The 23,053-nt window shown below is 55.3% G+C and overlaps 2 protein-coding genes and 1 long non-coding RNA gene across 6 annotated transcripts; 1 reads left to right on the forward strand and 2 right to left on the reverse strand.

Annotated features, from left to right (window-relative positions):
• Nucleotides 1-547: 547 nt before the first annotated feature.
• LOC112315547 (lymphocyte antigen 6H) lies at nt 548-3,765 on the reverse strand. 3 transcript variants are annotated; one of them, XM_053930170.1, is made up of 4 exons: nt 3,740-3,765; nt 1,815-1,900; nt 1,450-1,572; nt 548-1,191 (listed from the first exon to the last, which is right to left on the reverse strand). In XM_053930170.1, the coding sequence occupies exons 1-4, from the start codon at nt 3,748-3,750 to the stop codon at nt 914-916; spliced, it is 498 nt and encodes a 165-aa protein (XP_053786145.1). In that variant the 5' UTR covers nt 3,751-3,765; the 3' UTR covers nt 548-913. The 3 variants fall into 3 exon arrangements, with proteins under 3 accessions (XP_053786145.1, XP_053786146.1, XP_053786147.1); XM_053930171.2 differs by lacking the exon at nt 3,740-3,765 and adding an exon at nt 1,997-2,150; XM_053930172.2 differs by lacking the exon at nt 3,740-3,765 and adding an exon at nt 2,018-2,075.
• LOC123480903 (uncharacterized) lies at nt 2,180-14,832 on the forward strand. Its single transcript, XR_006657048.2, has 4 exons — nt 2,180-2,248; nt 3,668-4,572; nt 8,367-9,101; nt 10,865-14,832. It is a non-coding gene; the product is annotated as an uncharacterized lncRNA (long non-coding RNA).
• Nucleotides 14,833-15,029: 197 nt separating this feature from the next.
• LOC112315587 (cytochrome P450 11B1, mitochondrial-like) lies at nt 15,030-22,443 on the reverse strand. 2 transcript variants are annotated; one of them, XM_024572328.3, is made up of 9 exons: nt 22,207-22,443; nt 21,708-21,863; nt 20,310-20,509; nt 19,994-20,197; nt 19,676-19,830; nt 18,129-18,295; nt 17,658-17,736; nt 17,362-17,556; nt 15,030-17,180 (listed from the first exon to the last, which is right to left on the reverse strand). In XM_024572328.3, exons 1-9 carry the CDS (start codon nt 22,440-22,442, stop codon nt 17,067-17,069), a joined length of 1,506 nt encoding a protein of 501 aa, XP_024428096.1. In that variant the 5' UTR covers nt 22,443; the 3' UTR covers nt 15,030-17,066. The 2 variants fall into 2 exon arrangements, with proteins under 2 accessions (XP_024428096.1, XP_045037510.1); XM_045181575.2 differs by lacking the exon at nt 22,207-22,443 and adding an exon at nt 22,072-22,192.
• Nucleotides 22,444-23,053: the final 610 nt, after the last annotated feature.

Consider the following 23,053-nt stretch of genomic DNA (forward strand, 5'->3'; position numbering starts at 1 on the left):
GGCAGCACCCCGGGCTTGGCGCTGGTCCCCTCTCCATGCCTGTTTCCCCACCCTGGTGGTCTCCGTGGGGTCCCTAGACCCACACCCAGGACATCCTTGGGGCCAGGGGGCCAGGGAGAGGAGGGAGACTTCTCTCCTGGGAATATGTAGCGGGGGTACCTGGGGAGGTAAAGCCATCCCATGGCGGGGAGCAAGGGCGTGCGGGTGCTGTGAGGGGAAGACAGTGAAAAGACGGCACAGGGAAGGAACCAGACCACACTGCCTGTGGGGGGTCTCCCAACACCTCAAGTCCCACAGGGCCCAAGACAGCAACCACCCCCCAGGTGCTGGGGGCTGGAGGGCAGGGAGCAGGTGTTGGAGGAAGTGCTTCAGGGAAGGTGTGGGGAGCCTCCCCACAGGCTGCCGGGATGGCTCCTCTGGGCACAGCCCCTGCTAACCTGTCAGGCCCTTGGAGTTGATTCCCGAGATGGGGTGGGAGCCAAGACTCCGGAGGAAGTGGTTGTGGGGACCCCATGCCCCCGGCGGGCAGAGTGGCAGACCAACGGCAGGCAGGGGCTGCTGAGTTTATTTTCTCTTTGCAGGGGGCATGCTGGTGGCAGACTGGCTGGAGCCCCTGTGGGGGCGGCTCTCCCCAAGGCCCCTGTCCAGCAGGTGGTCTCTGCCTCGTGGGTCTGAGGTGGACGGACGGCGTTGGTAACTGTGACAGGCTTGTTGGCACAGCTGGGTCAGTGTTGGGGGGAGCCTGCCTCTTTCTCTGGGCCCTGGACCGGGAGGGCTGCAGCCCAGCCCATTAGCTGAGCGCTCCAGGTCTGAGGGTGCGTGTGCGCGTGGGACAGCGAGCTCACCGTGGTGCCTCCGTGCGTGCTGCGTGGACAGGACCTCCCTCGCCCTGCTCTGTGCCGGAGGCAGCTCCTCACACCAGGGCCCAGAGGAGGGCTGGGCCCAGGCTGAGCAGGAGCCCCCCAGCGAGGGCCCAGAGGCTGCGCCCTGCCCGGGACACCCCGTTACAGAGGTCCTTTTCACAGCAGGACACACCCTGCACTTCAAACTTGGGGGCCAGCGGACCCAGCCCCTCCAATATATTGTCCATTGGACCCAGCCCCGGGCCTGGGCTAGCTTTTGTCCCCGTCTCTTTGGAAACTTCCTCACAGGAAGGGGCACAACCCCCTAGCTTCATCTTGATCTTCTTCCCTGCAAGAAGGAAAACAGTGCCTGGTGTGGGAGCATGTAGTCCTCTCTGTCCCTGTTGGGGCCGGCTGTGGTCACCGGCTCTTCTTGGCCCTCCCTCTGTCTGCAGGGAGACCCCTCTCCTCCTCCAGGAGGCCTCTGCAGGCTCTTCTGTGCAGAAGCAGCCCCAGGTAACACGGACCTGGCACCTGACACACCCACACTCCTTCCACGAGGCCCCCGAAGCCACCGCCCACCCCGCTCTGGGTGCCGGGAACTCACCGTCCTGCCAGGTGCTGATTAGGTCGCCCTTGTAGCAGACGTTGTGCCCCTGCCCGCAGGTCATGACCAGGCACTGTGTGGCCGTCTGGGTCCCGCCACAGAGGTAGCACTGCAGGCTCAGGGCTGGGGTGGGGTGGGGACACAGGCCCGGCTCAGATGACAGGAAAGGTGGCTTTAGACCCCCGCTGAGCAGAACCACAACCTGAACTGGAGCCTGGCCTCTGGGCAGCTGCCTGCAGGCCCCTGCACAGGAATTGCGGAGCCCACCCTCCAGGGCCCGGAGCACAGAGCCCTCACAGCTCCAGACGTGGGGACCGCCGACCCACCCCACTCCCAGGGCAGGTGCAGCCAGCGCTGGCACTGACCGTGGTCGGAGCACAGCAGGACCGACAGCAGGACCAGACGGAGGCCTCTCATGGTTCCTGGACACTGTGCCACGAAGGGAGGGGGCCTGCGGGGTGTCCCAGGTTCAGGTCCAGGCCTCCCCTCCCCAGCCCTGGCCCTCCATGGCTGACCTCCCTGCTCACCTCCCCCAGCCTCCTCCCACCTGCACTGGCTGTGGACTCACTGCTGGCTTCAGCCTCCTTCAGCAGGACAGCATCTGGACCCACCTCCCCGCTGGCCCAGATATATCCACCACTCACTTCCGGCCCTGCCCTGCTCCTCCACCAATGCCCTTGTGCCCCACCCAAGGAAATAGGAGCTAGGCCTGTTCCTTTCTCAAGTCCAAGGGCTGGAGGGGCCTAGCAACAGGCCACACCACAAGCCCTTCCCTTTCCTTCAGATTTAACCTCTGGAGGTAACTCCTGGACCTCAGCTGGTTTCAGCCAGAAGAGTCTCAGGCCAGGAGATGGGGGGGCCACCGAGGGTGGAGCTGGGGAGGAGTGATTGATGGATGCTTGTGGAGTTTGCAGGAGGAAGTGGTGACCTTCTGCACTTTGGGGAATTTCCAGGAAGTGGGTGGCCCTAGTGTTACAGAGCAGGCGGGGGGGGGGGGGGGGGGGGGGGGGTGTTCATGATAAATTATTACAGAAAGGATTTAATCCTTTAGAGGATTTAATTTGAAAATACTCTTTTGCTTGAATTTTGTTTTTGTTTCTGAATGGCTCAGTCTCAAAATATTTCACTAAACCTCTGGTAAACCGAATGAGAGGTCTAATGTGACATCATGAGGATTCTACTCAGAAATAACTTAAATCGATTGTTTTTTAAAAAAGGAGATGTAGTTGCCAGTGGAGAAAAAACTTTCTGCAGGTTATGAATGTGTTCATAATTTGTCAATCTAAAGGGTGGTATAAGTGGGGGGGGGCGTGATGTGCTAAAGAAATATTAAGAATCCTCCTTGTTTATGCCAGAGCTGTGACCTTTTGTTGTAAACATGAAATATAGGTGTACTGTCTCCCGGGGAGAACTAGCCCTTCTCCACAGAAGACTAGGCACCATTATTTAACTCAGTGCCTGTGAACACTGATCATTTCCTTGGGGAAGAACTGGCTATTCTCCCGGAGGGAACGGTTAGTCAATCAAGTCACGAAAGGCCCTTGGCGCATAACCACGTTTGTCTGCAACATATTTAAGCAAAGTACCCCCCCCCCCCCCATCTTTCCCACTTTCCTTGCAAACTCTGAACCTAGGAACTACCAGGCCCGGAGAACAACAGAGTAATAAGTTGCTGCTCGAACTCACTGCAGGTGCAGAAACAGCAGGGGCCTGCCTTTCCAAGCAGACACTTACTCAGGTGTTCCACAGGCCCCTCCCCTCACTGGGGAATCAGCAAAGAATGTTAAAACTGGCGGCCTTCAGCCACTTAGGCCGTCCACAAGAAATCAAGACTAATAATGGCCTGGGATATATTACACAAACCACTCAGGATTTCTTAGAAAAATGGGGAATTTGGCATAAAATGGGTATCCCCTATAATCCTACAGGTCAAGCAGTTGTTAAAAGATCTCACCAGACCTTTAAAACATTATTAAACAGACCAAAAAGGGGAATCAGGAAACACCCCCCAGGAATTTCACCACGCTAGCAATATATACGTACGATTTTTGGAATCGTGATGATTTAAAGTCACCCATAGACAAACACCTTGTGCCAACCAGGCCCGCAGGCCCACACCCTTTGTTCTTGTACAAAGGCCTGTTAGGGGAAGGAAGCTAGAAAGGCCCAGTTGAACTATTGACTCGGGGAAGAGGGTATGCTTGTGTTTCCTCTCCAGAACGGACTTTGGAGCTGGCGGTGAAGAGGGCGAAGCCATATCAGAGAAAAGGCTTCCTTGGCGGCAACCCACCTCCACTCCATTGGACTCCCCTGATGCAGATTTCTCTAAGCTGTGGGTCACCCCCTTGAAGTGGAATTCCAGTCAGCATTGCTGGGCAGATATTCGTCATCACCTGCAGGACGCGTTCTCTAGCGATCTCAAAGGACAAATCGATCAGCTCCGGCATGAGCTCCACCACAGCTCAGTGACATCAGAAGCTGAACTGAACAGAAAGTGTTCCAGACCCTCCACGATAATCTGCAATAGCTGAACCAAAAGAACTGGTTCAGTGGACTGAATTTATGAGTTTGGGTCACGGCAGCCGTCGGGCGCCTCCTTGTCTTAATTCTTATTTGCTTTACAGTGTATATGCAGGTTGTTTGCTTGAGATTGCATTCGGGAACAGCAAATAGTAGGTTTCACAGGCTTGACAACTACAATTGATTTCACAAACCAAAAAGGGGAGATGTTGGCAACCGCCCTGCCTGGTTTCAGAAACTGTAACCCCCTGTGGCTAAGGCTGAGTGAGAGACCTTGGGACCATAAGCCGCTAAGGAGACAAAGCTTATCTCCCTGGCAGGGGCACCACCTCTGACCCCTTTACTTCACCCTGTTTGGCTCCCAGTGCATGACCGGTTAGCCAATGACGGGTAAGATTCCTCAAGGGAGGGATGACCTAAGACAGGCATAATCACGAGGGGGCCCTCAGGGAAGCACTTGGGGGGCTATGGAGAAAGGGGGTGATGGACCCTTGCCCCTCAGCTTGGACATAGCCTGAGTCCTCATTCTGTCTGCAAGAAGTCTCCTAGTCTCTAGGCTGCCTTACTTGCCCTGCTGGACCTAAGCCTGAAACAATGCTGGAGGTGGGTGCAGCCCTATGCTGAAAAGGATGGGTTCCCTGGGGAGGTCAGGCCTAAGAAAGAATGCATAAGATCCTCTGAAACCTGCTTTGCTAATACCCTCAATTTAAATAAGGGTCCAACCCTGAAATGAGCTTCTTTCCCAAAAGTTTTATGGCTCTTTACCCACCTACTCTGACTCTAAATAAGCCCTCAGAGTTCTTTGAATGTTATCTATTGTTTGATCATTGCTGCCTGACAATGATTTTTGGGCTTAATCTGAGAATGTGGGTCTTTGGAGCCACTGGTTGCTTACCGATTATAATAATGCTCTGTGTACTTTGACGCGTTTGCAAATTATTTTTCCAGGGTCGTTTGAGAGACCAGCAAGTAGCAAGCTTTGTGGGGTCTATAGTGGTCCTGACTAAAAACAAGGGGGGAAATATAGGAGACCGTTCTGCGTGGTGTGGGCCCAGCTCCCACTCGGAAAGGCCAGTGGAAAGCGAGGTCTGGCACACAGGACCCACGCCCACGGACAGGTTCTCCCGTGGCAAATCCGGCCTGCATTGTATCTAGGCCACTTTGAGACTTGCTTTTTGCTAAAACTGCCTCACCCTGAGCTGAGGAAGCACACGTTCACTGCATATCTTTAAAGTAACTTCCTAAAATCTATGCTAAACCTTCCAAGGAGGAGTGTAACCAGTTCAACCACTTTTCCCTTTACATTTGCAAATACCCTGCCCTTTCGATGTAATTAGCAACATTGGCTCCTTTGTTTTCTGTAAAAGGTAACCACCTAAAGTGAACCTGTGCATAGTAAGTGAGGACCATCCTCCATGTAATGTGCCCAGAAAAGCAGTAAAAGCCTGTCCAGGAAAGGGTCGGGGCGCTCTCCCCTTGAGACAGTGGCCCTGCCGACCCTTTTCCTCCTCAGGACTCGGTAGTCCGTGTGAATTTGTCTCATCTCAGCCACAACGCCGTGGACACTGTGGGCCTGTGACCGCATCAGTCCAAGTTGTGGCAGGTAGTCAGACAGTAGTGAGCGGAGCAGGAGCAGTGGGCCAGATGCGCAGAAATTGACCACAAAAAACATCCAAAATGAAACAACCATGTGGAAGTGAAAAGATATTTCTAAATAAGGTTTGAATTAAAAGGAAATTAAAAGACAAAGCAGATTACTTGAAAAGCAACTAGGAAGTGAATAATCTTTTACAATATATTTTATTGATTATGCTGTTACAGTTGTCCCATCCCCCCCTTTATTCCCCTCCGCCTTGCACATCCCCTCCCACCCACATTCCCCCCCCCTATAGTTCATGTCCATGGGTTGTACATACAAGTTCTTTGGCTTCTACATTTCCTATACTATTCTTACCCTCCCCTGTCTATTTTCTACCTATCATTTATGCTACTTATTCTCTGTACTTTTCCCCCCACTCTCCCCCTCCTGCTCCCCTATTGATAACCCTCCATGTGATCTCCATTTCTGTGGTTCTGTTCCTATTAGAGTTGTTTGCTTAGTTTCCTTTTGTTTTAGGTGTGGTTGTGAATAACTGTGAATTTGCTGTCATTTTTACTGTTCATATTTTTTATCTTTTTCTTAGATAAATCTCTTTAACATTTTATATAATAAGAGCTCAGTGATGATGAACTCCTTTAACTTGACCTTATCTGAGAAGCACTTTATCTGCCCTTCCATTCTAAATGATAGCTTTGCTGGATAGAGCAATCTTGGATGGAGGTCCGTGCCTTTCATGACTTTGAGTACTTCTTGACAGCCCCTTCTTGCCTGTAAGGTCTCTTGAGAAATCAGCTGACAGTCTTATGGGAACTCCTTTGTAGGTAACTGTCTCCTTTTCTCTTGCTGCTTCTAAGATTCTCTCCTTATCTTTCATCTTGGGTGATGTAATTATGATGTGCCTTGGTATGTTCCTCCTTGGGTCCAGCTTCTTTGGGACTCTCTGAGCTTCCTGGACTTCCTGGAAGTCTATTTCCTTTGCCAGATTGGGGAAGTTCTCCTTCATTATTTGTTCAAATAAGTTTTCAATTTCTTGTTCTTCCTCTTCTCCTTCTGGTACCCCTATAATTCAGATGTTGGAATGTTTAAAGATGTCCTGGAGGTTCCTAAGCCTCTCCTCATTTTTTTGAATTCTTGTTGCTTCATTCATTTCTGGCTGGATGTTTCTTTCTTCCTTCTGGTCCACACCGTTGATTTGAGGTCCAGTTTCCTTCCCATCACTATTGGTTCCCTGTACATTTTCCTTTGTTTCTCTTAGTATAGCCTTCATTTTTTCATCTAATCTGTGACCAAATTCAACCAATTCTGTGAGCTTCCTGATTACCAGTGTTTTTATCTTTTCATTGCTTAGTTGTATTTTTTCTGGAGCTTTGATCTGTTCTTTCATTTTGGCCATTTTTTTTTATGTCTTGGCATGCCTGTTATGTAAAGGGGTGGAGCCTTAGGTGTGTACCAGGGTGGGGTAATGCTGGTCGCTGCACTGTGACGCTGTATGTGGGGGAGGGGTCCTATAGGGAGCAATGGCATTTGTTCCACTCTCTGCCGGATTTCAGTCACTCCCTCCGCTACCCACAATCAAATTGGGCCCCTCTGGTGCTGCTTCCCGAGTGGGTGGGTTTGTGTACATTCTAGGACCCTGTGGGTCTCTCCAACGAACTCTCCTGAGAGGCTGGGAGTTTCTCCCGCTGCCACCCCAACCCCACAGGTGTTTTCAATCAGTGGTTTGAGGCTTTATTTCCCCGAGCTGGGACTCTGGGTTGAGCCATCTGTCACCCGTTCCACCAGCTGCTGCCCCACCGGCCAGCTACAGTTTTGCCCACTCTGCTCCATAATCCGCCACCTCGCTGGGTCCACCAGCTGCTGCCTTGCCTCGAGTCCTCTCCGCCCGGCTGCCCGTCTCCACCCCTCCTGCTGGTCTGGATGAATGTTTCTTCTTTAACTCCTTGGTTGTCGGACTTCCATACAGTTCGATCTTCTGGCAGTTCTCGTTGTTTTCTGTTTTCAAATTGCTTGTTGTCCTTCTTTTGGTTGTGCAAGGAGGCACAGTGTGTCTACCTACGCCTCCATCTTGGCTGGAAGTGCAGTGGTCAACATTCTTTCGAGAGACTGGTTTATTTCATAACTTTCCGAAACAGTTCTTTCCTCCACTGGCAAGTACACGCACATTTTATTCTTGTGATCACTGCACTTCTGTAGCGCACGGATAAGTGAACGGCTCTTGATCTCGTGCCCTCGACAGCTTTGGGAGGCTGGAGAAGGGGCGGGGCAGACATCAGGCTGGCATGGCTTGAGCCCTTAAGTTTAAGAGTGTCCGTTTTCCCCCTTTTCCTTTTGTTTCTGAGTTTTACTGGGAGAGAGGGGACTAAGATCTTTTCTCCTCTTGAAACCATAAATTCCAATCCTTGCTCAGTTAGAATGCTTATGATGTAACAACATGAAAAGTTTGCACATGAAAGATCTCCTGTTTACCCGACCTTGACCTTTAGCAAAACAATTCCAGGTCGAGACCAACCATTCCTTTCAAAACAGAAACAAACAAAATCCACAGCAAAGACCAAGTTCAAAGAAACAAGTGGTCTCAGACTAAGTCCTTGACTAGGAGGGACTGGAACGCTAGCCTTAGATTCTTTAATTTTTTACTTTTATCAATATTTTAGAGAGAGGGGAAAGGAGGTAGAAAGAGAGAAACATCGATGTGTGAGAGATACACCAACCAGCTGCCTCTCACTTGCCTCTAACGGGGCCTGACCCACAACCCAGGCATGTGCCCTGGCTGGAAATCGAACCCATGACCTCTCAGTTTGCAGGCCAGCACTCAGTCCACTGAACCAGAGCAGTGGGGGCAAGCCTTAGAATCTTACACCAACTGGTACTGCAAACGACCCTGCCGAGGTCCAAATGGCACAGCCCAAATGGCAGAGACAGAAGATGCCCAGTGGATTCAAAAGAGCAAAGGTCAAACCAAGTCTCCAGAAGGTAAGAAAGCAACCAAAGCATAACTGAAACCGAGACAGGCAGAGGAGAGCTCCTGAAACGAAACTGACTTCCCCCTGGGGAGAAATGGAAAACGAAACTGAGAGTCTTGGCTGGTGAATCAGTGGGTGGAGCAACGGTGGAGCAACGGACTGTGAACAGGAAGGCCACCTGTCCCCGAGTCAGGGCACCTGCCTGGGCTGGGTGCCACGTGGCAGGTTGGGGGTGTGTGGGGGCGTGGGAGAGGCACCCGATGGATGGTCTCTCTCACATGGATGTTTCTCTCCCTCTCTGTCTCCCGCCCTCCCCCCTCTGAGATTCCCATTCCCAAAGCAAATTTCTCTGAACAATAAGATTCCAAATAAAAACCACAACAATTAAGGTTGGAGTCCAGCTCCTTCCACTCCCCAGACTGGAGCCTGTTGACCCTCCAGAGACCTGTTTCCTTCACCAACGAAGTGTTTCAATGCCGCAGTCCAGCCGCAGCAGAGTCCAGGGGGTCCCGAAGGTGCTATGAGGCGTCGGTACGTGGAGATCAGGCAACTACACAGCTCAGAGGCAGGTGAAGCACTGACTCGTTTATTGCAAGTACAAGTGGATTTTTATATTTTCCTTTTTGGCATAGATTAACATTTGCAAGTGTATAGCATGATCAGTTAAGCAGAAAAATCAAAACAAAGGTAACCAGGAAAAGTACGAAAGTTTCCATGGATTTAATTATATTAAACAAAGATTGTTTCGACCAAAGTTTGCATAGATTCAGTTATAGTGAACAAAGATTATTTTAACCAGGAGAGTTATAAATCAGACGATTAGACATTTTCAGAAATTGTTCATAGGGCAAAAGTATACGGTAGATTGAGCAGAGGCAATAAGGCCTTTGTGATATCTAACTTAGCTATCTATCTTTTCTGTCTAAAATGTTTCTCTGTGTACTATAAACTTTAACTTCATAGTAACTGTTTCTATATGCTTAATAGCTAACCAGCTTTTCTTATTTCTATGGCTGTCTAATTGATATATATTCTTATTTAAGGTAAAGGAGGGGCTGTTACTCTAGCGGCTTTTAGACATTCAGGGACTTGTTGACTAGAGACGCATTGGTCTGATTATATCCTGTTTGTGTCAGCCGCTGGTCAATTCTAAGAGTGGTGATCATTTCTAGGAGGTTCCAGATGATTAAGGCAGTAAAAATATAGATTCCAAGAAAGAGAAAGAACAAAATCACACACAGATCCCAAGTAATGCCATGTCCTCCGGGCCAGGATACACTTCTTTGAAGACATATCCCCCATGTCTGGACCTTGTCAGACAACATGGTTGACCGTACTGGAACTGGACGTGGCATTTCAAGGTGGCTCATGCCTTAGAGGGAGAGCAGGGAGAGTCCCCAAGATGAAGAACTGGGCAATTCCCAACACCCCTTCCCTGGGGAGGAGGCAGGAGATAGCACAGGAAGACCTCTGAGACTGTGCTGCTGTTGCTGACCAGCGGCTAGCAGGCTGGTTGCCAGGAAACGCCTTCCAGCACTGAGGTAGAAGGAACAGTGAACCAAGGCAGGGACGAGGAGGGAGACCTGTCTCATGAACTGACTCAGCAGTCCTGAGCCTGGTCCCATCATGCTGGCAGGTGTTCCAGCCTCTCCAGAAACATAAGGAGAGCCCAGGGGAGGGATCCCTGGAAACTGTGTATCCTCCCCGTTATCTGGGAAGGAAAGCCTTTGAAACTGCTTTATCCCCAGGCCTGGGAGGCAGGAGAGGGCCAACAGTGCCCAAAGAAAGAAGCCCATAAAGCAGCTTTGGTCACTGGCCTACCTCTGGTCACTAGCTGCTTTACGAGGGAGTCCCTAGTGCCCAAAGAAAGAGCCCATTGCTAACTCTGCCCCAACTTTAATGAACTGCCTCCTGTCACGCATCTGTTTTACAACAAGATGAACAAACGGAGTCTGGCCAGACAAGGATTCGGGCCAACAGACCCCCCACACACACACCTACGTTTGGGTCGTCAGATCCCCCCTCGCTCCAGGAAAGCTGGCGCCCCGACTTCCTGCCAATCAATATGACACTTCTTTACTCCCATCCCACCAGCTACGTAAATCCTCAGAACACAGGACTCGCAGTTTGGTGCTGTTGGCTCTCTGGCCTCTGGCCACCCAGGGGCCTGCCACCCCGGCCTTCAGCGGCCCTTCCTTTTGCCACCCTGCTTTGCCCTGAACACATGCCCCTCACCCCCCTCCTTAGTTAGTCCGTTCTCTTCCCTGGGAACAGATCACTAATTATCCCTGATTGCACGTTAATAGATTTGCTGATCTGTAATTCTTTACAGGTATCGGTAAGAAGAACCAGGTATCTTCCATCGACAGGGTCAGCCTGTCACAGGCACCTGGCAACCCACCCCAAGGCCCTCGGGGTCTTACTGGGAGTGCACATGGTCCCATCTGGAGTCGCCAAAAACTGAACCAAAAGCAGGGCCGGCAGCCCCCCAAACAAGAGCCACTTCTCAAGAGGCAGGTGCTGATGTGAAGGAAAGTGGTTTAGTTGCAGATGCCGGCCACCTGGAAGATGGGGACTCATGTCTTGAAGCTAGTCTCCACCTCTCAGGGGAGGCAGCGGTTGTAGAAGGAGGGCGAGGGGGACAGAAGAAAGAGATGAAGGGAGGGGGTTGAAACATCCTTCACAGGCAGACGAGCACGTCCACTCTGATAAGGCCAGTGATAGATGGCCTGCTGTGCGCCACCCCGGGTCAGTCCTGCTGGATTCACGCCGTCCCGGCTCCGTGGCTGAAGGTCGGCAAATCTCCCGGAGCTGGGATGCCTGTAGGTCGGACCCTGTGTCTTTTGAAACTAGTTCCTAGGGTTCTGCTGCAAACACACTGTTCACCCACAGGCCGCGTCGGAGTCAGCACTCGAAGCAACAGCATCAGAAGGACGGTGGGGGGGGCGGTTCCCCACCGGCAGAGCTCTCCTGGGTCGCAGCAGCACCCGGAGGTGGAAGACACCGTGCACACAGGACATGTAGACAGACAGTCGTGGAAACAGGCGGAAGGACGCCCCGGTGTGGCCTGCATTGCTAGCTTCCCAGACTGTGACTGAGCCCTACTTTTGAATACGTCTGCGTTGTCTGAAGCCACCCGGTTTGTGGCGCTTTGTTGCGACAGACCGAGGAGACCGCGGGGGCCCTTGCCAGCACCCATCAGACTTTGACCCCCTCCCACCTCGGCGGGGGGCCCCTTCCCTCGCCATCAGGTTCACAGAGGCTCTGAGCTGCCTTGTGCGTGGCGTTGCCAGCTTCTCCTGCTGCTGTGCGCTTTCTGTCTTGAAAAGAAGGGTCCCTGACACTGAGGCCAGGGGGCCCCTTTCCTGAACTTTTTCCTAAGAGCTTCTTCCTGCTGCTTCACACCTGGGAGCCGGTGGTGGCCATGGTGACCAGGATCATCCAGCTCCTTCCCTTCCCCCACTTCTGGACCCTAACTGACCAGTGGCCCCTGACAGAGCGCCTTCCTCTCCCAAGCCTGTGCAGACCCGCATGCCTCTGCGTCGGAGTCTGCTGCCCGACTTCCCGCTCCGTCTCATTTCCTACTTCCCTGCATCTGGTCCAGGCGACACTGCTTAGTGTGATGGTCACTGTTGGGAGGCCTGGATGCTGTGTGAAGCAGCCCTTCCCGTGCTCGCCATCCCACCGCCACTGCTCGGGCAGGATCGGACCTACAGCTCGGTGCTTGTTCCCTAAGAATGGGGTCCCCCACCTGGTGAGTTCTGCAAGTCAGGGCTGACTGCTTCGCTCCTGGCGTGTGCTGCGGTGGTTGGCCCTGCCAGGGGCTGCAGAAATCTGCATTACATGAGTGAATGAGAGACTGAGAGGACCTGCTCAGCGTGCCAACGCTGGGACCGGCTGCTGTGCTGGGACCTGCCGGTGGTGCCCTGCTGAGTGCCTTCTCATCCTCAGCCCCAAACCCGACAGACACCTCAGGGTGGCCTCAGCCGCTGGGAGCTGAGGGAAGGGAGAAAGGGCACCAGGGAGGATCCTGCTGGGCAGAATGGAGGAGACACTTCCACGAAAGCCAATCCAGACCCAGAGAAGGGTTAAAGTGTTTCTCGGGACCTGGCCTGGGAGCTAAACCTCAAAGGACTGAGAAAACGCCCCATGGACACTTTGCAGTTCTTTTTGTACATGAGAATCTGGGGAGAGAGTGTAAGGAAGGTCTGTGAAACTCAGGGATGGTAGATTGGGGAGGCAGGAGAAAGCAAAGCAGGTAAACCTCCAGAACTGAACAAAAAGCCTGACATGAAGCCATTTCCCTCCCCGCTGTGACGAGCGCTGACACAGACCTTTCTATCTTCGCTAAGAAAGTGGGGCATGTGTCCCACACACTGAGTCACAACCTCCTAATGACCGGGGACTCCAGAGCTGGACAATTTGAGTTCAGGTAATAGCTAATAAGCTTGGTAATCAATGCATGTAAAAGCAATTGTTCCAGGAACAGAAGGGGCAACCCACCCTGACTCCAGGAGACCATTATCAGTTCCACCTGAGTGCCTCAGGAGCACGGCAAGCAATTCCAGATGGTATAGGAGCCATTGTGCTCCACTGCCTGAGGTGAGCACAAGGTGAGCCTCCACTGCCTGAGGAACAGATGAAAGGATGCTGGAGCTTTTATCAGATTAGGGGCTGGAGGACCTATTGGTCCCACATCTGCGCAGATAAACCGGGAGGAACAACTGGGGAAGTGAGACAGACCGCACAACCCAGGGTTCCAGCTCGGGGAAATAAAGCCTCAAAGCCTCTGACTGAAAACACCTGTGGGGGTTGCGGCAGCAGGAGATCCTCCCAGCCTCACAGGGGAGTTCACTGGAGAGACCCACAGGGTCCTAGAATGTACACAAACTCACCCATGCAGGAATCAGCACCAGAAAGGCCCCATTTGCTTGTGGGTAGTGGCGGAAGTGACTGAAAGCTGGTAGAGAGCAGAACAAGCAGCATTATTCCCTCTGGGACCCCTCCCCCACATCACCACAACACAGCAACATGGGTTGCCCCGCCCTGGTGAACACCTAAGGCTCCGCCCCTTACTACATAACAGGTGCACCCTGACCAAAAAAAAAAAAAAGGCCTAAATGAAAGAACAGATCAAACCTCCAGAAAAAATACAAATAAGCAACGAAGAGATAGCCAACCTATCAGATGCACAGTTCAAAACACAGGTAATCAGGATGCTCACAGAAGTGGTTGAGTATGGTCGCAAAATAGAAGAAAAAGTGAAGGCTATGCAGAGTGAAATAAAGGAAAATGTACAGGGAACCAACAGTGATGGGAAGGAAACCAGGACTCAAATCAATGATTTGGACCAGAAGGAAGAAATAAACATTCAACCAGAACAGAATGAAGAAACAAGGATTCAAAAAAAAAAAAAATTGAGGAGAGACTTAGGAACCTCCAGGACAACTTTAAACTTTCCAACATCTGAATCATAGGGGTGCCAGAAGGAGAAGAGAGACAGAAATTGAAAACGTATTTGAAAAAATAATGAAGGAGAACTTCCCCAATCTGGCAAAGGAAATAGACATGTAAGTCCAGGAAACGCAGAGAGTCCCAAGGAAGTTGGACCCAAGGAAGAACACAATGATACATGTCAGAATTAAATTACCTCAGACTAAAGATAAGGAGAGAATTTAAAAGCAGCAAGAGAATAGAACACAGTTACCTACAAAGGAGTTCCCATGAGACTATCAGCTGATTTTTCAAAAGAGACCTTGCAGGCAAGAAGGGGCTGGAAAGAAGTATCCCAAATCATGAAAGGCAAGAACCTACATCCAAGATGAGACTCCATCCAGCAAAGTTATCATTTAGAATGGAAGGGCAGATAAAGTGCTTCCCAGATAAGTTAAAGGAGTTCATCATCACCAAGCCCTTATTATATGAAATGTTAAAGGGACTTATCTAAGAAAAAGAAGATGATCAAAAATATGAACAGTAAAATGACAACAAACTCACAACTATCAACAATTGAACCTAAAAATAAATACCCAAAACAACAATGAACTAAGCAAACAACTAGAACAGGAACAGAACCACAGACATGGAGATCACATGGAGGGTTATCAGCAGGAAGGAGGAGAGGGGAGAATGGGGGAAAAGGTACAAGAAATAAGAAGCATAAACGATAGGTACAAAATAGACAGGGGGAGGGTAAGAATAGTATAGGAAATGGAGAAGCCAAGGAACTTATATGTATGACCAATAGATGTGAACTAAGTGGGGGAGAATTGCGTGTGGGAGAGAGCGTGCAGGGCATAGGAGAACAAAGGGGGGGGAATGGGACAACTGTAGTAGTATAATCAATAAAATATTAAAAAATAAAAAAAAGAAAGAACTTTAAAAAAAGGATGCCCTTGCAGACTTTAAATGTAAAAGGGAAGGAACATAGTGAACTGAAAGACGATCTTTATTTTTTTTTAAGATTTTATTTATTTATTTTTAGAGAGAAGGGAAGGGAAAGGAGAAAGGAGAAACATCACTGTGTGGTTGCCTCTCGAGTGCCCCCTATTGGGAAACCTGGCCCACAACCCAGGCACGTGCCCTGACTGGGAATTGAACTGGTGACCCTTTGGTTTGAAGGATGGCATTCAATCCACTGAGCCGCACCAACCAGGGCCAAAAGATGATCTTTAAAAGCATCCAGCGATGCTTCAAGTTAGATGTCATTTCTGAAACATGCACACTCATGCCCCAAGTAAAGCCCTTCAACGGGGAGAAGTGGGGGGGCAGTGAAGGCAGGACTAGTATCTTGGCTGAACGAGCTGTGAGGCTCTGGACAGCTAGCTGAGCTCTCGAAGCCTCGGCTTCCTCATTTGTAAAGTGCTTTCCACTCAGGGTTGCCAGGACCATCAAGGGAACACATGCACCAAGCTTTGCAGAATGACACATGTTCCCTGCAGGGCAAAGATATTTTACTAAAGATATTTTACTCGGACTCCATTGTTGCCATCCCACGTTGCTGGCTGACCACACAGCCAGGCCTCAGGCAATGCAGGGGCTTTGGAGAGGTGGGAGGAGAATTCCCACTTAGTGCGTCCCCGTGGGGGCAGAGACCTGGGAGCTTTCCAAATGCCCATCCTCCTCACGGGTGCAACAGGGCTTATTGTTGCTCAGAATGCCCTGTGACAAACTGAGGCTTGGAGGCAGCGAGGGCTGGCCCACGTGGGGAGCCAGGGCCCCAGCCTGTGCCTGTGTGACCCGAGCCTGGACCCTCCTCCCTGGGACTTCCCAAGTCCCTTCCACAGTGCCTGACCAGGGCAGGGTGACAGCGCTGTGGGGCAGCAGCCCTCCTCACTGTGGCCGGAGTGGAGTGCTGAGGCGTGTGCAGACGCTGGCGCACCCGGGGACTGAACAGGGTGCCCTTGGGGTGGCTCGGTGCCAGCAGGCCGTGCAGCCAGCAGTGTGGGCCCTCCTCCCTATTGCCTTGGTGTGGCCTCGGTGCCTTGTTCTCACCTGATGACGTGCGGGTGGGAGGGAGAGTGCGGCAACCCCGCCCCCAGCCTTGCTTCCAGGACCCTTTTTTATGTGGAGGGTGTCACCTGGCCCTAAACGGTGTGGGACAGATGGCTCCCTCCTGCCATCTAGGAGACCCCAGCCGGCTCCCAGCTGCTCAGAGCCTCTCTGCCCACAAGGTCAGGGTGGCCCCTGTCCTGCCGGCCAGCGTGAAGAGGCAGCTGGCACTTCAGACAGAGGGCTTTATTAAAGGGGACACGCAGTTGCACTTGGCCAAGATGGCCCCACCCCCTTCTTCCAGAGGCTTCTCTGTAGTCACTCCGATGCTAGCCAGTGGGGTTCACCATCCTTCCTGCTTTCAGGTGGGTATCAGGTGTCATAGTCAGCTTCTTGGTGGCCCTTCTTCTAGGAAACAGTACTGATGACCTGCCTCTCCAGGCCCTTGGCTGGAAGACTCAGCCACAATCGCAGAGGGCTGGCAGTGCCAGGAGGAGGCACATGGGCTGGGCAGAACGGGTAGGTGGGCAAATCACAACCCAGCGTGAGGGTCGACTCTGGGCAAGAGCATCGCAGACAAGAAGCACGGCATTCGAAAAGCCGAAGAGCAGGACAGGGGGCCCACGCAGTCACCTCTTGCATGGGGGGAGAGTTGAATGCAGAGGGCACATAAGACTGGACAGGGAGGCAAGGGACAAGGTCAGAGGCCTCCCTGGTTGGACACGTGCGGAGCCTGGAGCCGGTGCTGGGGTGCTGCGGTGGGTGTCAGGCCCTCCGATGGTGTTCCTTGTAGGAGAAGGTGCTGGTGGGACTGGGAGCATAACCAGGACCTGCAACCAAGACTTATCCCCAGCTCTGCCCCAGCCTTGCTGCACCACCTGGCATGACCTGACCTCAGAGGCCCCGGCTGTTCCATTTGTGCGAAGTGCTGGCTGGACCGTGGTGCGGCTCACGAAGCAGGGCCTCGGGGAGAAAGAGGGATGGCCCGGGGTCAGGCAGAGGGGGGCTTGTGGCGTGGCTGGGAGGGTGGTGCAGCGATGTGACTAGTTGATGGCCCGGAAGGTAAGGAGTGGAACGGTGGAAGGCATCAGTACGAACCGGTAGACCATCTTTACGTCCTCTTGCGTTAGCGTGTCCACCTGGAAGTGTTTCAGCACCTAGGACAGAAGTGCGGTTCCACCGGGCTCACAGGTCAGCCCCATACCTATCCCAGGCGCAGCCTCGTCAGCTTTCCTGGCGGCCCAGACGCCCCGCCTCCAGGCGCCCGGCTCCACACGCAGCCCCGCCCCCAGGCACTCCGCCCCCGCCCCCGCCTGCAGCAGGGCTCAGGCTGCTCACGTGGTGCAGCAGAAGCAGCGACTCGGTCTCCGCCACACGTCGCCCCAGGCACTGTCGAGCGCCAAAGCCAAAGGCCAAGTGGGGAAGCCTGGTGCTGGAGCCCCTTTTGAGCCAGCGCTGGGGGTCATAGAGCTCGGGCCTCGGGAACACGGAGGGGTTCCGACCCAGGCTGTAGAGTTGCACTAGGACCAGCGTCTGCAGGCGGGGAGGGGCCGGGGGGGGGGCAGGGTGAGCTGGCGCAAGGGCTGGGTCAGCTGCCTCGGTGCCTGCTGCAAGGGCTGTGGGGCCTCACTCACCCCAGCGGGGATGTGGTAGTTCTGCAGGACCAAGTCCGAGCTCACCTGCCGCTCCACAGTGATACCCACCGGGTACAATCTGCACAGGGGCAGCCAACATGTTCCTCAGCTGGGACAGGGCCCCTTGCCTGCCCCGTCCAGGGCACAGCAGACAAGGGCAGCTCCCCACCCTCACAGGTCCCTTTGTCACTGGGGAGCTGCGTCCGCGCACCTCCTGAGCTCAGCCCGAGCTCCATCAGCCTGAGCAGCCTCCTGGCTAAGGACGACAGGGTGGAGGCTGGTGCCCAGGACGAGGTAGGATCCCAGGGGACAAAGCGCCCCTGCCCCTTTAGGGAGAGGAAGAGGAGGTGCAGGGGATGCCTCTTTGGGCAAAGCTGCCTGTAGCCCCGGGATCTGCGGCCCAGCCTGGTGAGTGCTGCCCTGTAGGCTGTGGCCCAAAGTGGCTGGGGCAGCCCAGGGAGCCACACCTACCTCAGGGTCTCCTTGAGGGCAGCCCGAAGCAGGGGCAGCTCCGCAGGTGCCCTCTGGGGATGTTCCGAGATCTTGGCCTCTGCCAGCAGGCTCTCCTGACGCAGGGCCTCCTGCACCTCAGGATTCCGTGCCAGTTCAAAGAGGGTCATCAGCAAGGGGTAGGCCGTCTGCAGGAGCCGTGGGTGCAGCCTCAGACCTGGGCCCCGGCCCTGCACTGCAGCCCCCAGGGCCACCTCCCACCACGGTGACGGGCATGCCCAGGGCAGGGCAGAGCCCAGGGAGCTGAGACCTTCAGGCCTGGGTCTCACCTTCCTCTGAGCTCCAGGATGGGCTCACCCTTGCCTTCTGCTTGGGGTGGGGTATGGAGCCTAGTCCACCTACTCCCATGGGATCATGTCCCCTAGGCATCTGCAGCCAGCCAGACCCCAACCAGTCCCCACCCCCTAACCCCCCACCATGGGTCATTTCTGTGCAGGGAGAGGCATCCCCCAGCCCAACCTGGGATCTGGGAAACTGAGTATCTCCTAAATCCCATCCCCACAGCAATGCGCCCCTGGTGTTTCCCTACGTGGGGCAACGACCTGTCTGCTGCAGCCTTTGCTTCAGCAGAGGGGCCCTGGGGCCCATGAGGCACCCTTGGGGAGCAGGAGTCAGACCCTGACGTCCTCCTCACTGGCTTCCTCTAGCCTTGGATACAGGCCTAGTGCCCGAGGCCCTGCCTTTCAGGGGTCCTGACCTCTCTGACCTTATCTGTCCCATGCTCGACCTCACTGCTTTCCCTTGCTGTCTGCTCTTACGCCCCTGCACCGCCATGCTCTGTGTCTCCTCTTCATGCCTGTCTAACTTCCATGTGGTTCTTCCACATTCAGCTGGAAGTCCCTGCCTCCAGGAAGCCTGCCTAGATCTGTCCCTTGAGGCACATGCCCTCCCCTGGGCTCTCTCGCCTCATGACAGCGTCTCAGCCTCTGCCCAGGAAGCGTCTCGGCACCAATCTGTGCCTTGGCGTCCCAGGTGCCAGGCCCAGAGCAGCTTTGAGGTGCTGGCAGGTGAAGGCTGGGCCCAGAGGTGGGAAGCTCTGGCTGCAGTCCATACCCCGAGTCGGCCTGCCCTCTGCTCTGTCCTCCACATGCTGGAGCCCTGTGCTGCCCTTCCTGTCACTAGCCTGTCACCTCCACAGGATCTTTAAGGAAAGCCAAATGTAATCTGGCATCAGGCAGGGTGCCCTGTGCGGCTGGGTGTTGGCCATCCCCCATTTTGCTAGGACCCTGGCGGTCTGATTGCGGCCTGTGCCGCGTGTCCCCAGGCCTCGTCTGTCTGCAGGCTGTCTGGGGCTTGGCTCCCACCCGGACTGCAGGTCTCCCCTGAGAGATCGCTCCCATGTGCCCTCCCCTCAGAGCCTGCCGTTGGTCCAGGGATGAGGCCCCAGACTGGACATCTTGGCGGCACAGACTGGAAGGGAGCACACAGGAGACCCTTGGCCCAGGAGGATGCTGCCTGGGGTCACGCGGGCTCCGTGTTCTACGGGCAGGCTTGGCTGAAGGCCTGACCGTGTCCACGCTCCCGGCAGTGAGGTCGATGGAGCTGGCCTTGATGGCATCGAGGGTCATGTCTGCGTGCAGGAGCAGCTCTGCCACCACACCGGTGTAGTGCTGGGGGCGGTCAAGGGCCAGCTCCTGGTAGATCTTCTGGATGCAGTCATTGGCTGTGGGCGCAGAGACAAAGCCTTGGGCCTGGTGCTGGGAGCCACTGCCCGCTGCTGTCCTATGCAGCAGTCCGCAGCGCCCGTCCCCCCTCCTGCCCAGCCCTGCCTCGGTGCCCACTTGCTAGGGGACTGAGAGGTAGCCTCAGATCCCCTTGGCCCTCACCATACTGGAAGATGTAGTCCCAGGCCTCGAAGTGCTGCCTCCACACCGGGGCACTTGTCCAGCGGGACAGGCTCCTGGGCATGAACATGAGCTGCATGGTGGACTTGAGCATGGCCTGCAGGGCGCGGATGAAGTTCAGGCTGGCTGGGCTCGGGCTCCGGCTGAGCAGGCCCAGCCGTTCTCCAAAAAGGACCAAGTTGCTGGCTGTGGGGAAGACGGGGCTGCTGAGCACGCGGCGGCCTCCTCCTGCCAGCCCCCTCCCGCCAGCTCTCCTACCCCTGGTTCCAGGCCCAGCCCGGTCCCTCTGGACCCGCACCTTCTAGGGTGTAGTATAAGATGCTGGGCTGGATGTCCACGGTCAGAGTGCCCCGGGCATTCTGCAGCACCCTGGTCATCAGGGCCTTAGAGAAGTCCCTCGCCACCCTGTCCACCATGGGGGTGTATTTCTGGACAGCTTGCGGTGACATCACATCTGGGTTAAGCCTCTGTCTGTCCGAGCGCCATTCAGGACCGTTTCTATAGATCAGAGAGCAAGCTTCAGGGCACCCCAAGTCAGCAGCGGGCACCCAGCCCCATACCCCACCTTCTTCATCCCCAAAGGGAGCTGTCTGCTGCTCTGAGGGACCAGCTGCTTGTGTTCCCACCCCCCCAACCCTCCCACCCGCTGCACGCCTCTTTCGGGGGGGCTTTTGTGGACTGTGCCTGGGGGCTCGACTCTGCAGCGGGATTGAGGCTGCGCTTCTGCCCAGACGTGCCATGTGGCTCGTGTCGACTTCCGGCCCCGTGCCCGGCCCTCAGAAGGTGTGGGGCCTTTTCTCTGAGAGGTGACTGGCTCTCCTGTTAAGCTGTGCCCACTCCACTCGCGCCACGCCCCAGAAGGTTGAGGGCAGATTCCCCTTCTCAGACACAGTCAAGCATGGACACCTTTCCTAAGGCCAGCCGTCCCCAGCGGTCGAGAATGTCATACAGGCACGCAAACACCTGCCCATAGGACACGGGTCAGCACATACCCACAGAAGGGTGCCCAGCACACACACAAGTGTGCACACGTGTGTGCAGTAACACAGAACACATGCCAGAAGCACACGGACATGGACACACAAAGCACTAAACCAGGGAACCACATGCATGCGGGCAAACATACCACACACATGTACACACGATGAGCAAGCATGTGCTGCCCTCTGCACACACATGCACATGCATGAGCCCACATGCTGGTGCCCCGACATGGGCAAACACACCCGCTCACACACGCACAACAGTGTCCACGCACACCCGCTCTCACACACGCAGGCGCAGGCAGGCACAGGTGCGGCTTCCCCAGCGCAGCGTCCCCACAGACGTGCCCACACGGGAGCACAGGAGCCAGCGACCGCCCTCTCTGGAGCCCCGGGTCCCGGCCCGAGAGGCACAGCTCACCTCACTCGGCACCGGTGGGGCCGTGAGGAGGCTCCAGCTTGTGCTGGCGTGGGCCCCGGGCCAGGGACTCCCCCTCTCTGGGTGGCTGCAAGAGCAGCCTGCTCAGACGGGGTGCTCCCCCTTGCACCCAGGATGTGCTGTGCCGTGCTCCCCCGCACCGCCCTGTGGTCACATTCTCTCCACTCACCCACGGGGGCCCAGGGCAGGCCTGCTTTGGGTCTTCCCTGGCTCGCCTCCTCTGCACCCAGGCTGCCCATCCGCACCCTCCCTCCTCACCCAGACTCGCCCTCACAGCAAGAACACGCCATGTTTGTGCCCACGAAGCTGCCGGTGGGCCAGCCAGGGCTCTAGGACCATGCGATGGGGTTGAGAGCCTTCTGCCTGCTTCAGCCTCTCCACGTCCTCGGGCAGCATCACACACACCATGTGCTTCCCTCCCACGTCATACCTGCGGGACAAAGCCGGAGCCCTGCTGTGGCCGTGCCCTTCCGGGGCCCCACTTGGCCGACACATCCAGACTGTCTCCTCTTGACCTCGCCGTCCCCTGGCCTGGCTCTGAGCAGGCAGGCCCTCCCACGGTCTGGCCCAAGCCTCTGCTGCTGTCGTGCTGGTGAGCCGCCCCCCAGCAGCGTGCGCCAAGTGCTGCAGAACCTCACCACAAGCCGAGCCGGGGAGTCCGTCCTCCTGGCCGCAGACACTCCACTGCGCGGCCCCACCCACCTGCCTGGGGGTGGGCGGCCAGCGGGGCAGAGGATCAGGGCGTGCCGGGGAGGCGGGCAGGGAGGCCTCACCTGAAAATGGGCCCCAGCTCCTCGAAGGCCCGCTGCATCTGCAGGTGCAGGTCCTCGCAACCGGCCCGCCAGACCCGCAGCAGCCGCAGCCACTCGCTGCCGGGACACCGGGGGATGGCTTCGAAGGGCAGCACAGCCTTGGGGGCTGGAGCGGCACTGGCGGCCAGTGCGTGTGCCCGGCGCAGGCACAGCCGGGGCCCTGCCATCCAGGCCCCTGCCCTGGCTTGGAACGCCATGCAGGCTCCCCCAGCCCCTCAGCCCGGTCTTTTTATCTCTCAGGAGGCCTGGTTGGCCAACTGATAACGTCATGGGAGAAAATGTCCCTGGATCAGGCCAGAGTGCCCGGGGAAGGGGTCAGGGCTGCGGGGGTCAGGGCTGGAGGCGTCCAGCCGGAAGAAGAGGAGAGGGAGGGATGGATGCCTTGTCCCACAATCCCACATGCCTACGTGGGCTGGGGGTGGGGGGGTGTCCAGGGTCGGGGCTGGGGCCTGAATTGGGCCAGGATGGACGTGAGGCCTCTCCATCCCCCCGCCCCCCGGTGAAGGGAGCAGGATGGATGGGCCCCTTATCTTCTGGAGGGTTGAGAGGGGCCTTGGCTATTTTAATCTCCTGATCACAGGCCCGGAGCAGGAAGCAGTGAGGCGGGCTGCGTGCCCTTCCACTCACCCGCACGGGTACTTTGCCCGCACTCCCCAGGCCTTGTGATGGCCGCAGGGCGTGGAGACAGAAGCCAGCCGGGGCCCCTCCCAGGGAGGACTTTCAGTCCCCTGGGGGCTGTCAGGGAAATCCGAAGGTGGAATTGGGGGTGGCACTGAGGCGGTCAGGGGCCTGTCTGTGTCTGGTCTGG

The sequence above is a fragment of the Desmodus rotundus genome, chromosome 8, assembly GCF_022682495.2.
Source record: "Desmodus rotundus isolate HL8 chromosome 8, HLdesRot8A.1, whole genome shotgun sequence".
Lineage (NCBI taxonomy): Eukaryota > Metazoa > Chordata > Mammalia > Chiroptera > Phyllostomidae > Desmodus > Desmodus rotundus.

Excerpts from the sequence above, each read along its gene's own strand:
- LOC112315547 (XM_053930170.1), bottom strand. Across the intron at positions 1,573-1,814 it reads CCTGCTGTGCTCCGACCACG|CCCTGAGCCTGCAGTGCTAC; the intron begins GTCAGTGCCAGC and ends ACCCCACCCCAG. Across the intron at positions 1,192-1,449 it reads AATCAGCACCTGGCAGGACG|GGAAGAAGATCAAGATGAAG; the intron begins GTGAGTTCCCGG and ends TCCTTCTTGCAG.
- LOC112315587 (XM_024572328.3), bottom strand. The coding sequence starts at position 22,442 with ATGGCGTTCCAAGCCAGGGCAGGGGCCTGGATGGCAGGGCCCCGGCTG. Across the intron at positions 20,510-21,707 it reads AAACATGGCGTGTTCTTGCT|AAACGGTCCTGAATGGCGCT; the intron begins GTGAGGGCGAGT and ends TCTGATCTATAG. Across the intron at positions 17,557-17,657 it reads ACTACCACATCCCCGCTGGG|ACGCTGGTCCTAGTGCAACT; the intron begins GTGAGTGAGGCC and ends CCCCGCCTGCAG.